This window comes from Lutra lutra, chromosome 3, assembly GCF_902655055.1.
Source record: "Lutra lutra chromosome 3, mLutLut1.2, whole genome shotgun sequence".
NCBI lineage: Eukaryota > Metazoa > Chordata > Mammalia > Carnivora > Mustelidae > Lutra > Lutra lutra.
This window is the reverse complement of record NC_062280.1, coordinates 3,944,129-3,959,427: the sequence shown is the minus strand read 5'-3', so window position 1 is coordinate 3,959,427 and position 15,299 is coordinate 3,944,129. Positions and strand designations below refer to the sequence as shown.

At 37.4% G+C, this 15,299-nt stretch overlaps 1 protein-coding gene across 1 annotated transcript in view; it reads left to right on the top strand.

Annotated features, from left to right (window-relative positions):
• STAT4 (signal transducer and activator of transcription 4) overlaps positions 1–15,299 on the top strand; it is a 91,733-nt gene that overhangs the window by 41,840 nt on the left and 34,594 nt on the right. The window contains exons 4-6 of the mRNA XM_047722414.1: positions 11,071–11,169; positions 13,406–13,498; positions 14,392–14,470. Of these exons, the coding sequence (XP_047578370.1) occupies positions 11,071–11,169; positions 13,406–13,498; positions 14,392–14,470 (271 nt within the window). The remainder of the gene's footprint in view (positions 1–11,070; positions 11,170–13,405; positions 13,499–14,391; positions 14,471–15,299) is intronic.

The window sequence follows — 15,299 nt, the reverse complement described above, 5'->3', positions numbered from 1 at the left end:
GCTGTACATATAGTTATACCATCAGCACGGAGATGTGTGTATACCTTCTTTACCAAGATTGACATTTAATATTCCATTTTCCTATCTTTATAGTCTTGTCTTAATACTCTGTAATGGTGACAATGATGTATCCTTGTTATCACAAGAGAAGAAGTGGCAGGGTGACCGAAGGATCTCACCAGACATAAGCCCAGGACACTGATTCCTTTACCATCAATAAAAGATGTGTCTTACCATACAGAAAGCAGGAGATTCAGCTTAGGTATGAACCCACTCATGGAAAATCCTCATGGTTCACGTCTTCCCAGAGCAGCCTCACTACCAATGATACTGGCCAACCAGGGTGGGGATCCCATCAGACCTTTGAGAAGCAAAGTTGCCATCTCCTGAAGTATTTCATACCTGCTGTCCTCTTCCAAGTACTCTCAAGACTCTGGTTTCATCTTCCTGGCTACTGGGGACACATGACTAATAAACTCCAGGAGGATTTAAAGACAGAGGTTTAGGGGCGCCTGGGTGGCTCAGCCAGTTGAACGTTTCAGCTGACCTTTCAGCTCAGGTCATGATCTCAGGGTCGTGAAATCCAGCCCCACCTCAGGCTTTGTGCTCAGTAGGGAGTCTGCTTAAGGCGTGCTCTCCCTCTCCCTCTGCCCCTCACACCCCTTCAAAAAAATAAATATATGAATAAAATAAAATTAAAATAGAGTTTAAAAAAAAGAAAGAGGTCTTTACCAACACAGAGATTGAGTAATAGGCTTTTTCTATTATCATCTCAGTTAGGAGTTTAATTTATTCACTGCATCATTTGATCATTCAACATACATTTACAAAGTTCCTGGAAACGGACACCTCTTTCAGGATTAGTCTTGAAGAAGACCAATCCCTACTTTGGAAAGATACGGAGTCTAGATGGGGAATCAGATACAGAACTAAATAACGGAGCTGCCTTGTGAGAGGCTTTACAACACAAGTAGGTGTCAAGATGTGTGCAGGGTCTGGAATTTTATCCTCCTTTCAAGCTAACAAGTGAGCTTGTTGTTTTCATAGGTGCTAAAAAAAGACATGTCTCTGGACCAGAGACAGCAACTTGATTATTGACAGCAAAAGCAGGGCTCTGAGCTTCATGCTCATTTGCGTTGGTTCCCTCACCTGCCCCGAGTCCTGGGGTGAAGCCCTGGGCCCATTGTGGTTGTCTGCACACTCAGTGGATTGTATTACAGGAGAACACCCAACTTGAGGAATTCCCTGTTTTTATAGGTAAGCAAAGCAAGCCCACTCTTTACCTGGGGAGAGACTTGACCTCGTCTAAGGTTGCTTGCTGGAAATACAACCCTGAAAGATGAGTAAAGAATGGCCGGGGTCTTGCCATCTTGCCATTTCCAGCAAGATCATGCAGGGACACCCAGGGTCCATGTAGCATAACTGCCAGAGGTATTAAGACCCCCATAGTTTCAGGAAGCAATTTAATAATTTCTAATCGAATATATGCTCACTTTCTATTGGTTTGTTTACTTTTCCCCTGTGGCTAGCTACCTTGAGGTTTCAATAAAGCATGGTTAGTCCTTGAAGAGATTTATCATTGAAGCTATTATAATTTCCAGGGGAAAAAAATTAAATGCAGCTGTGGCTCAAGTGGTTTGGTTAAATAAAGGAGGAACGCATTTTTGAAAGGCAGTAATGATTTGGCGAGGTCATCGTTTATAGAATAAATACACCTAGATTTGAAGGGTTTCTTCTACCTAACTTCCCAGTTCTATGACTTTCCACAAATGACATAACCCCTGGGCTTCCTATGTACCTTTCAGGTTATTGTCAGCATTAAAAACAAAGCTCATGAAGTCCCCTGAATACAACGGGTATTCAGTAAATGGCAGGTTCTACTATTGTTATGTTCAAACATATAAATGGTAAGTAGTTTGTTAACATCTATCTTGTGTTCTTCCTGTCATTTTGAGTTAAGCAGTTCATTTATCTCTTAATTACAAGGCTGTGAATTCCCGAGGAGCATTGAATTTTAGTCATCATAATTATCTAAGTGCCTAACTCTTTTTTTCCTCCTTTCAAAGTTTCAAAGCCAACAATGTTTTAAAAAACCTTTCCATAAGTCAAGCAAAGAGAAAGATCTGGTATGAAGATGTATGTGTAATTTATCACTTCTTATTTAGTTTTAATCATAAAAGTAACACATGCTCAAAATTTTAAAAAATTCTAATAATGCCAAAGAATTGAGGTAAAAGTGAAAATTTCCATTCCCCCCAATCCTATTTCCCTGAGGATAATCATTAGAGTTTGATGCGTTCCTCCTGGTTTTTCCTATGCATAGAGAATGTAGTGTTAATTATTTCCTTCCAAAGATTGCATGAATTATGCTCAGGTGAAAGCACTATATTATTATTTCTAATCGCTAGCTCGTGGGGTTTTTTTTTTATTCAAAGCAGCTTTTAGTGTATTTATGTTCATGCACAAGTTAGTCCTAAAGAAATGACAAGAAAGTCCCTACTCTTTAACGTTCTGAAAGCCCCAAATACATAGTCTTCCTTTTTCTGGAGTTTTTTATTCATGTAAATATATTTTCTCAAGCATAACACAGTCCTCATTGTCTTTATAATCAGAATTTTTGTTCATTTCTATGAAACCAATAGAAAGATTTTTATCTTCTATTTGACTTACCTTTTGTGAGCTTTAAACTTTCCTAATACCCCCAAGAGGCAACAAAGAAAACTCCTTATGTTTGTAGAGTGCTTTATAAGTTACAAAGCTCTTCCTCAAACATGTGCCAGGCTCTTCTGGTGACTCTATGATGAGGGTTAAGCATTATTATCCCAAGTGACTAATAGGACAATTAAAGTAATGAAGGTTAAAAAGTGACTTGCCTCAGGTCACACAGCTAGTACAGGTCACACAGCTTGTACAACCACAAACCCAGGTCCCTCAGTTTATTAGAGAGCTCTCTGGCTCCTTCGCAGAGCAATTGTCCAGAATGAGTTGAGCCTTCACAGACATAGGACATGGCTCAAGAAATATACTCAGAATTTATAGAGGACATTCTTGATTCCTTTAATGATTCCTTTAAGTGTTTTCTTTTCATTGAAAAAATAAGCTAAGACAAGCTATATATACCTGCAGCTAATTTTTAGCTAGTTTTTTTAAAGATGGATGTATAATTATCAGCATAAATAGAAAAAAGGCGATCATTTCTATCCATGGAGACTGTATACCTCACTACTCTTTTATCAAGACAATCTTTGTGGTGATGAGTGGATTCAAAACTAACTGAACAGGAAAGGCAGCAACTCTATTCATTTGAATTTTTTCATTCCTGGTAAGAGAAATAGCATAAGGATATGTGAGAACTGTGACTTCAATAAGATGATTAAGAAATAGGCTAGATTTTTTTTTTTTTTAGAGCGGTCTTAAGTTTACCAAAAAACTGAGCGGAAAGTACAGAGAGTTCCCATCTACTCCCTTAGCCTCCCCTCACCTCTGCCAGAGAGTTTCCCCTGTCATTAGTATCTTGCATTCAGAGTGGCACGTTTGTTACAGCTGATGAATCAATAATACCTTATCATTAAAGTCTATAGAGTACATTAGGGTTCACTCTTTGTATTACACAGTTCTGTGGGTCTTACATGCAGAGTCATATATCCACCATTACAGTCTCCTTTAGAAAAGTTTTTCTGCCCTAAAATCCCCTGTGTTCCACCTATTCATCCCTTCTTCCCTCCCTGCCCCCCAACTCTTGGCAACCACTGATCCTTTTTCTATCTCTATAGTTTTGCCATAGAGTACATAGCCTTTTAACGTTGGCTTATTTCATTTAGCAATGGTTTTAAGTTTCCTCTTTGTGTAGCTTGATAGCTCATTTCATTTTATCACTGAATAATATTCTACCATATAGATGGACCAGTTTCTTTATCCATTCAACTATTGAAGGATATTTTGGTTGCTTCTAAGTTTTGATGGTTATGAATAAAGTGGCTGTAAACTTTGTGTGCTGGTTTTGGTGTGAGCATAAGTTTCTAATTCATCTGGGTAAATACCTAGGAGCGTGATTGCTGGATAAGATGGTAGGAGCATATTTAACTTTGTAAGAAGCTGTCAAATTATCTTCCAAAGTGGCTACACCATGTGAAAGTTCCTGCTACACCAGTTCCTCATCTTTATTTGGTATAATGTGTTTTAGATTTAATCTTTCCAACAGATGCATCGTGGTATCTCACAGTGGTTTTCATTATCATGAAAGATAATTATTTTTTAAATCTGTTAGACTCATCTTCCTACATCTAAATCAGCCTTAAGGCAAATAAATCAGCTCATGTTCAAATTAGTGGGGGGGGGGGGGTTCAACCATAAACATATTCTTACGATTCAGTGAGGAAATACTAGGTAGAAGCCATGAAGAAAAACCATGTGCTCAGAATAGAGGGAAGGAAATAGTAAAAGGCTGGAGCTGAGAACATATTGTCAAGTAGAAATTGGCCAGTGTGTTTGGCACTGGTATGGAGCAAGGATAAAAATGATTTAACAGCAGTATTTGGGATGATAAAAGGGATGAGAGCTAATTGGCAACCAAAAGTGTGTAGTAGATTGCAGATTGCCAATAAAAATATGAACGAAAACATTTGACTCCGTTTTTGGAGACAACTGCTTCATAACCGAGAGATACTATAGAAGAAGAAATGTCAACATTTAAGCATAGTGTGGTTGTAGGTAGTTAAAACCAATGAGAAGTCAAGATTTCTCTCACTGATGTTGGGAGAAGAGCTGATATAGCAGAGGCAGGTGATGCCCTGCCCATATCCATATCCCCTTGGGCTTCATCATTTTAGTTCAGTGTGGTGGAGTGTCAGCATTTACATTTCTCTTGCTAATGGGGCTAATGAAGACAAGAATTGGTATAGAAATAACTTATTTCCTTGGGGTGCCTGAGTGGCTCGGATGGTTAAGCATCTGCCTTCAGCTCAGGTCCTGATCTCAAGGTCCTGGGATCGAGCCCCGAGTCCAGCTCTCAGCTCAGTGGGGAGTCTATGTCTCCCTTTTGTGCTCTCTCTCTCTCTCAAGTGAATGCACAAAATCTTAAAAAAATAATAAAGCAACCCCATTTCCTGAAACCCTTATGTAGATAGGTCTGTCACATGTTTTTTACTGGCTCCCAGCCCATCTTAGCCACTGACTTGATAACACCCCGTTTTCCAGATGCCTCTTTTTCTTTGTCTCATTTACCCTCCCTCCCATAACTGTGTTTTGCACTGGAATTCCTATTTCAGGATCAGCTTCTGGAGAAACCCAAACTCAGGCAGTTGTTGGTTACATGTTTCTTTAGAATCCCACTGATTACTACTGTCTCTCTCATTCAAGCCTACCCTGAACCTTCTCCCTATATCTGTCCAGGGACCTATTGCTCTCATCCTGCAGTTGCCAAGTCACTGCGGCCAGGAAACAACATCCGGTCATTCTTGCACAATGCAGAGGAAATTAATTAAATATAGTGTTAATGCTTCCTCATGTGTTTGCATTTTAAAGGGGATCCTTGGAGAAAGAACTCAAAGGAGTGAGTGTCTAGTTGGGAATTCTGATTCTGTGCTGCCTGGATGGAGGAGATTCTTTTGAGCAAGACTTCTCATTCCTTTACCTCTGATTCTGGTACTCCTTGGACCATTTGGGTGAAAAAAAGCAGATGAACTTGTCCCTCTTTAGTGATGAGTCAAAATTAGAAATTAGATGGAAGGGCAGGAGAAGAGGAATTTGAAGGAAAGCCAAAGAATTCAGCATAAAGCAGCAGCAAGAACAAAACAGCATATTTATTAATTCTAAGACACCTTTTTGTCAGCATTTTAATCTCTGAGGTGAAATTGCATCGTATAATCAATAGCATCTCTTATTGTGGCAAACACGATGTCATTGTCATTGCCTATGATGTGAAATTGGGTCACAGCTCTTCATGTTGTTGTCACTTCAGTTGAATGATGTGCACTGTTGGCGTAGCATATGTTGAGTTTAATTGCTGTTTAAAGTGTTGTCAATATAATAGTGCTTTAGGATTGAAACAAACAGCTATCATGTATGCAGAACGGGGTGGGAACAGATCAGCAGGGTATAAATTTGATATTTGTTAAGCAAATTATTTGTCACTGGATAGATGATCCTAAATTCCATATTTTCATGGAAAATAACAGTAAAGTGCTTTATAGGATGTAAGAAAGGAAGAAAGATGCACATGGGCAGAAGTTGTGTAATATTTTATTAGTGAGATTCATGCAGAAGGATTGCCTATCACACACAAAGCAACAGTGGCAAGAGAAATTGCCAAATTCCTCACAATAGGTGAACGAAATCTCAGTGTGGCAGGAAGCTAGAGTAAATGAATCATGCATGGCAAGGAATTATCTTGAAGAGGTATGATATCCATTTATCAGAAATTTCCTGCTGACTTGGAACAGAATGCACTTGACGTCCAGCATGACGCCATTGCCGAAAAAGTTCAATATGTGTTCAATCAAAGAAGCGATGCCTGAGATGAGAATTTGCTTTCTTTGAGGAGACTTAGAATTACACTGTCGATGCAAACAGATCTTTAAAGGGATTAAGAGTATGAGTTGGATTTATGACAAGCACTGTGTCACTGAAATCTTATACCTGCCAATTGCTGAAGTTACTGCCATATTTAATTTAATTTAAGCAATGTCCAAGAAGAAGAACTTCTTCAAGGATATTATTGGGAGTGGACCAAAAGGGTATGGATAATGTTTGAGTGGATAGAGGACTGGTTAGAAGGCTTTTGGAAGAGACATCTAGAACCTACCATATTTTCTAGTCCTCAGTGACTTTATGGACTTGTCTCTGAGCCATTAAATAATAATTTCTTCTAAATGCATAGTGATATGGTTGTTAATCATGATGACATGACTAGGCCAGTACAGTCCCTCCATGTTTCTGTCAGCAAACCATTTGAGGACCACTTGCAGAAGGAGTGTGACTCCTGGTTCTTGCCTGAGAATTTTCTATTAAGAACTTCTGGTAAGATCAAGAAAGTGACAATATCAAAACTTACAGGATGGAGACAGTAGATCTGCACACTTCAAAGAAATACTAGCTCATTGACATTCTTGATGTCCCAGAAGACATTATTTTATGGAAAAATATGAATTCCAATGAGTCTAATTGGAAAAGAGTTTCAGAAAATTTGAATTCTAAGTATGTGCAGGAGTTTCAAGAATACATTAACCAATTTACTTCACAGGTATTTACCCTTTTTATATATGCATAGTACTGCTATGTGATTTTAAATTTTATATCTCCATAGAAATAAATCCCACCCTTTCAGTAAGTATAAGATAAAAATTCCAAGTGATAAAAGGCATTATGTCATAGTTTATATTTTTGCTTCAAAGCTAAGAGCATCATTAAAGTTCAGTTCATGGAAATGGAAAGTTTGACTCACTAGCAATATATAAGTCTGTGTGTGACAGCACCACAAGGAGAAAAATCCACGGAATAGATTTCAATATACCTCTTTCAACTTTGCGTTCTCCATGAGCTTATGAAAGGTCTGGAACCTGGGCCACAGAGCAAGTCTCAGTGGTTGAACTCACTCAGAACATCTATTCTGATGAGAATGTTTAAATCTATTAAAAAACATTGGTTAAGGGGGGTCTGGGTGGCTCAGTCGGCTAAGCACCTGATTCTGGTATTGGCTCAGGTCATGGTCTCAGGGTCGTTAAGATGGAGCCCTACATCAGGCTCCGTGCTGGGCATGGAGCCTGCTTAAGATTCTCTCTCTCCCTCTCCCTCTGCCCATAATGCCCCACTCAAGCACTCTCTCTCTCTCTCTCTCTCTCTAAAATAAAATAAATAAATAAAATCATTTTTAAAAAATTGGTCAAAAAACCAGAGAAGTAGAAAACCCCTATGTTTGGAAATTAACCATTACATTTCTAAATAAGACAGGATGAATTTAAAACTCTGATGAAATTAGATGTTAGATAAGGGAGAAAATGTTACCAATATGCACACAAGATATGATTTGTGTATGTAGAAAATTCAAGAGAGTCTACAGATAAATTGTTAGAATTGTTAAGAGATATTAAAAACACATTAGAGTCAGTAAGAGTTTAGCAAATTTTCTAGTTTCAAAATCAATATATGGGTGTCAAATATATTTCTACATGCCAGCAAAAACAATTAAGAAAGAAAGACACTATTTATTCTGTTGTCAAAATACCAATTATATGGAAATAAACCTAACAAAAAATGTGTAAGATCCCCATAGGTAATTATAATGCTTAATAGAGAGACATTAGAGAAGACCCCAATAAATGGATTAAAATGCAATTATAAACATGCCAAGTCCCCCAAACGTATCTAAAGACAGCGTGCCATTCAGATTCTCAGCATAGTTATAGACGTGTGTAGGCTGACAAGCTTGTCTTCAAGTTTATGTGGAAATGCAAAGAAATTTATTCTAGTTGACATCAAAATTTATTATAAAGGTCTAGTAATTAAAATAAGCTGTTGACAAAACAGAGATAGAATTCTAAGATGGAATGGAGTCCAGAAGCAAACCCATCCACATGTGGACCTTGACTTATGAAAGAAGTGGCCCAACAGAGCCTGATGAAAAAACAGAATGTTCAATAAATATCGTCAGAGCTGTGTACCCATACAGAAAATGTGAAAAGGACCACTCATTATTCCCAAGCTCCACGTGAGGTACAGCGAAAGACATCACTATAAAGACTTAGCAGGAAAAAAAACACAAACCTCTATGACTGCAGGTTAGGGAAAGATTTTGTAAGTCATAAAAAGCACTAACCAAAAAAAAAAAAAAAAAAAAAAAAAAAAAAGCACTAACCATAACATAAAGGGAAGAACTAATAAATTTGACTTCACTAAAATAGAAACTTCTACTCATTGCTGTTTGGGAAAAGACAAGCCACAGGGCAGAAGATATAAGCACTACACATACATGAGACAAGACAGACACACAACAGAAAATGTACAGTTTTCCTCTCTCGGGTGTTCTCGCCTCCTACCAACTCACACTCAGGGGTGTTTTGTTTTGTTTTGTTTTGTTTAGGTTTGGTTTTGGTTTTGGCAGCTTTTTTTTTTTGAGGTTCATATACGTGATAATTGAAAGGTGAACATGAGTACATCTTTGATATTTACAAAAATAAAAAGCACTAATTTGGTTTTGAATATAAGGATCAATTTTCTGTAAGCAGTTTTTGTCTCATACATTTAAGGGAGGGACTAAGTTAGGGAAAATGCGCAAAAAAGGTAAAAAGATAGCCTAGATGAACACGATGGTGCTGTGTGCTCTGGACAAGGGAGAAAAATGAATAGTTTAACCTTCTAAGACATGAGGGGAAGCTGAATCTGAAAGGGAAGGTAAACAGTGCAAGTAGAAAAGGAAAATGAAAATGTGCACAACGGAGCTGAGAACTATAGAAAGATGGTATCTGAATGATCATGGAAAAGCTCCTACAATGGTGAGAAAAACAAGGACAAATAATGGTGATTCTTGGGGTCTTAGACGAACTCCAGATCTTGGACGGGAGGGAAGAGGAGTTTTCAAATTTACACAAGGAACAGAGCCTCCAAAGGAGCCCCAGAAGAAACTGTTTATTTTTAACAATGGAATATTTACAAAATAAGGGCAAAATGAGAAGACTTCATTTTTCTTGGGAAGTTGAATAGAAGGTATATGGAAAACATCAGTAGCTAGGAAAATTAACAGCAGGAACAAATCCTAACCAGAGAGAATCTGAAATTGTCAGCATGCAGAAATGGGAAATTTGGTATCTCTGCTTAATAAAAAGGATCATTTTAATTTCTGTACCTTATGAGCTTCTGTCAATTCAATTTTATTTTTTGGAGCTTTCTGATTTAAGAGGGAAAATAGAGTTTTGAAGGCTGTAGACTATGGAAGAAACTTGGTGTTGATTCCCTCGTTTTACGAATAGAAGTCCTAAGTAATGTGCATCCTCGAATAAAATTGTGGCAGCAGTTTTATTAACAGAACGTTATTTATTTATTAACAGAACATTAACAGAACGTCATAAAAATGTTTACAACCTCATTTCTTCCCTTGAAAGACCCTTTAGTTTGTCAATCTGTATATACTCCTCCTTTCGATTCATTGTTAATTTTCCGCTTTATGGGTCGTTATTTTATTGTTTCTCTTACTGACCCCTTTGACCATTTCATAGTTATTAGCATGTCTTTCAGAGAGAAGAGGATAGGAGAGGGGAGGGAAACTAAATAAATGTGTTTGTCTACACTTACTAAGCTTCCTGTTTACTCCGGCTTGGAAAGGCTCAATTAACAAAGACATTTAACACTACTGACTAAAAGGATGGTGGTGTTGGGATTAGCTCTATAAACCAAGACAACTGAAACACTACAGGGTCTTGGCAGGTGAGGTAAATTAGTGCCTGAGGTTTTCAGTGCTGGACACGATGGCAGCTATGGGCAGTACCTGCTCCTCCTGAAGGGATTACAATATGTGACTTACACAGCACAACTAGCGCCTAAATTAAACCCGCAGGCTGCCAGTTTCCAATGTCTGCGCCATTTGCATGGGTAATAAAAAATGTATATGCTTAGATGTGAGAAAAATATTGTTGCTGAAATGTGTGTAGCCTCGCTCTAGTAAATTCGTATAGTTATAAGCTAGTCGACATAAGCAACACCAAACAGGGACCAAAAGAATGCTTTAAGTATACCATCAAGTACAGAGTTAATAAGTGAACAGCTGGGACCACCCTGGTTCCTAATACTTTACAAAGAAGTAACTCTTTTACCTAAAACCTATCCTAAGCCTAAAATAAATGGATCCTCCCGAGTGTGTGTTCAGGGCCTTTTCTACAGAGGTGTTCAAGAATTATTTTTAATTTACTCCGCAGGAGTTTCACAATCCAGGTTTCTGTGGCTTTAGAAGACATTGTTGAAACAAATCCCAAATAATTTCACATATTTTTTGAGGGATTATTTTTTCTTTATGAGTAGTGATGTTTTCATATGACGTTTATATTTAAGCTTTTGTGTTTGTTTTTGCTCACTTTTTTCTAGGGGAAATTTCATGGCAATCCAATGCACGTAGCTGTGGTTATTTCACACTGTTTAAGGGAAGAGAGGAGAATATTAGCTGCAGCCAATATGCCCGTTCAGGTAATATTTTCTGAACTTGTGGTCTTGTTATCTCCTTGAACTCAATTTTTCTGAAACAAATTCTTATCTTCTTCCCAGCCGTTACCTATATTAATGTTGCCACTATCCTCCAGTACACTTGGAATCCAGGTCTTTGAGTAATTCCTTTTCTCTGCCTTCATACTCAGATAATTAGCAAGGCTTTCTGGAGTTTGTTTCTGGAATCCTATCTATACATTCTTTTCTGTTTCTGCTGGTTACACTCTGGTCCGTGGCCTTACAGTACCAGTTGAGGAATGAAGTTCGCTGCCCCCTGGCTGGAGTCCCAGCTCCACGTGGACTTTGCTTCCCTCAGCGTGATTATCCTCAGGGACTGATCTTAGTCAAAACCTTCTATGGCGGGCGCCTGGGTGGCTCAGTGATTAAAGCCTCTGCCTTCGGCTCAGGTCATGATCTCAGGGTCCTGGGATCGAGTCCCGCATCGGGCTCTCTGCTCAGCAGGGAGCCTGCCTCCTCCTCCTGTCTCTCTCTGCCTGCCTCCCTGCCTACTTGTGATCTGTCAAATAAATAAATAAATAAATAAAACTTAAAAACAAACAAACAAAAAAAACCCTTCTATGGCTCTGGACTTCCTACTCCCCACCACCCTGAAACTATACACACAAAATTTTATCTGATAGAAATTCTATAAATACTTGCTTGTTGATTGTTTCAATGTACTTGGCCCTGCCCTTTTTAGATTATATTTTGTCATACTATCCTCAGTGAATTCAGAGCCCCCATCAAAGTAAGACTAATAGAGGGAATCAACTAAGTCCTTGGGAATACTTTTTCAGTTAGTCCTTATAAAAAGGAAGAGTATGTAAATAATCAATTTCTAGATGATGTTCTCCATAACTTAGTAAATCATATATGTATATCAATACTATATTTATTTTTAAAGGTCCCAGAAAATTATCTTTTTTTGAGCTGTTAAAATATTTAGACTTAGCTATTTTCACATTATGGCTGTTTTTGGAGAAATATGGAATTTTAATAATTTGTTCTTATTTTTTAGATAAAGGATATTTTTAATTTAAAATGTAAGGTATAGTGCTTCTACAGTAAATTTAGTTTGATTCAGTACATTTTGGGTAAAAATTAAGATGCTATTACTACTAACATATGATTTCTCATATATATTCTCAGCTATCCTTTTCTATATCCCTCTTTTCCCCAGTCAATTTAGTGTGTGTGTGTGGGGGGTTGTCTTCAAATATCAGGTATCAGTCAAATTAGAAACTACATACAATCTGCCAGTACAACATACTACCACGAGAGAAGCACTGGTGTGTAAATTTTAAAACCTCAAGCCAATATACAAATATATGGGAGCATATATATATTTTTCCTATCTGAAGAATGTGGTGTAGTTGGAAGAACACTTGACTGGTAGCCAAGCACATTGGTTCTGCTTGAGGTTGCACCCCTGATTTGCTTAGTCAAGTCATCAGGCTTTCTAAACCATATCTCTTCACCCAACTCTAAGGCAAAGGGGTTGCCGACATTCTCTCATTTCGGTATCTATGTGGCTTGATATCTAAGGAGCACATCAGTGTCTCTATATCTAAGGAACACTCAATGTTAGATTATTTGAATGGCCAAGAAATGGTGCATGGAAAGGTTGGTTAGCCTTTCTATTTGACTTGGCTAATATTTTTAGATATTCTTTAGTGAACAACCTTTGTTCCAGTGTAGAAGTAAATCTCATCCCAGCAGAGTCAACATCCCTAATTCTGGATTTAAGTCCAATTTAATGTAGCTTCACTATACTCATTTTTAAATTACATGTATTCATTTTAGGGAATTTCAAAAGTAACAAAGGTCTGTTATAGAAAATTAGGAAAGTTTAAGCCATAAAATCATCTGCAATTTCACTTACCTATTGATAATGTTTTGGTGTGTGTGTTCTTCCAATCATATGTACTTGAGTTTACATGTCTATGCATATACCCATATGTGTATATATATATATATATATCTGTAAGGAAGAGGGCTCATAAATGTATGGTGTTTTTATACCTTGCTCTATTTCTTAACAACTTAATGCTACTTTAAATGTCATTAAATATTTTTTCTAAAGTATTCTTTTTAATGGTTGTATAGTATTCTATACCCTATAACTCCAAGCCTCAGTTCAAAGTGTACCATATATACTACATTTATCATAAGCTTGTTTTATTAACATCACTGAAATTTCAAAGCATTCTTTCCCCAGGGTCCTCTGGAGAAATCCTTACAAAGTTCTTCAGTTTCAGAAAGGCAGAGGAATGTGGAACACAAAGTGGCTGCCATTAAAAATAGTGTACAGGTGAGTGATCTCACAGAAACCTAGCAAGGTTAACTGTGGCCCCCAGACATCTAACTGTGCCCAAAGTTAGCTCTTACAGAAATCACAGGACAATCTGATAATAAAATAACCCTCTCTCATGCACTGTGTTCATATTAGAAAAGATTTCTTGGGGGGAAGCTTTTCAGCTTCAGTTGACTAGAGACTGGGCCTACCCACCAAGCTCCAAGCCTCTAAACCTTTACACTGTAAATCTCTGCGTCTTCATCTGTAAACGTGAAGATGACCACCATCACAGGATTGCTGGGAAGGACTGCATGGGATAGTCTAAGATAAGCCGTTAGCCCAGATCTTGGCACGTAGTACCTGTTATGAGCAGAGAGCCATCACCAGGTTTGGAGAGAAGAGCAAAGTGAAATCTCAAAATAAAAACAAATAGGACATATAGAGGAAGCATAGATATTTCTCTAAGAAGCAGAGAAGGGATAAAAATGTAGACTGAATTGCCATAAACCACAGCAGATTAGAATAGGGACTTTAAGTGAAAAGATAATTGGTACATTCATGCAGAGTTGTATGGAACTAAAAGGGAAAAGGTATCCATAGTCTCCAGCCAAAAAAGACATTTGTAACATCATTTGGAACTAAATAAGAAATAACAGGCAAGATGCTGCAAGATTACCAAATGATCAGGAAGAGCAAATGGAAAAGCAGATTTAGCCTAGTTCTTGTTCTTCGGTGCTATTCAGCCTTCATGGCCATTAGCCTTTAGAAATGTGGGCTCTGCAAGCTTGGGCCAGCCCATGACTGGAGGCCAGAAGCACCAAACCGTGTCCTTTGAAAGACTGATGATGATGTTTTGCTGACGCGCTTAATTAGAACAACAGAGTGAGTGTGTTTTCTTTTGTAAAAAGATGACAGAACAAGACACCAAGTACTTAGAAGACCTGCAGGATGAATTTGACTACAGGTACAAAACAATTCAGACAATGGGTAAGTCTTTACTTCGTTTTTAATTCCACTTAGGACATAAAGACGACATGACTGGGATTTCCCTTCATACTGACCAAGTTGATAAATTGATCTGTTTCCCTGAGGGAAGTGCTCTTGCTTTCGTCCTGAAGAGAGAGTGCAGGGGAGGAATGTTTTGCTTCCTCCTTTTCTCCCCATATAAATGTATGTTTTTTTATCAACCAATTCAAAATAAATTGTAAAGCTCATGAGAAATCATTCCTACTTGGGGACACATCTCCAAAAACTAAAAACATTCTCCTGTAGAATCAAAATATCATTATCACAACTAAGAAAAGTAATGATAGTTGTCTAGTATAATCGGGAAATTACTAACATCATACTTACATGGATTTTTTAAATATAATTTTTAAGATCATCTGGCTGGCTCAGTCGATAGAGCCCACAACTCTTGATCTCAGTTCATGAGTTCAAGCTCTACACTGCTTTTAAATAAGATTTTAAAAATTATAAGTAGAAATGTGATTCACTATAGGAAATTTGGAAAAAAGAAAAGGGAATTATAAAACAAAATAAAAAATCATTAAAAATTCCACTATCTGCTGAGAAACAGTCAAAATGTTAGTATATCTCCTTCCATCCTTTTTCCTATACATTTAAATACATATATACCTATTTATTTACAAAAAAAAACCTGAAATAATCCTTTACATAGTTTTGTGTATTGCATTCTTAAGTTTTATAAGTATTTTCTCATATCATAAAAAATCTCCAAAGATATAACTTCAGTAATTGTATAAATGTCAAAATGTAAGGAAACTGCAATTGATTGACTATATCTTTGTGATTA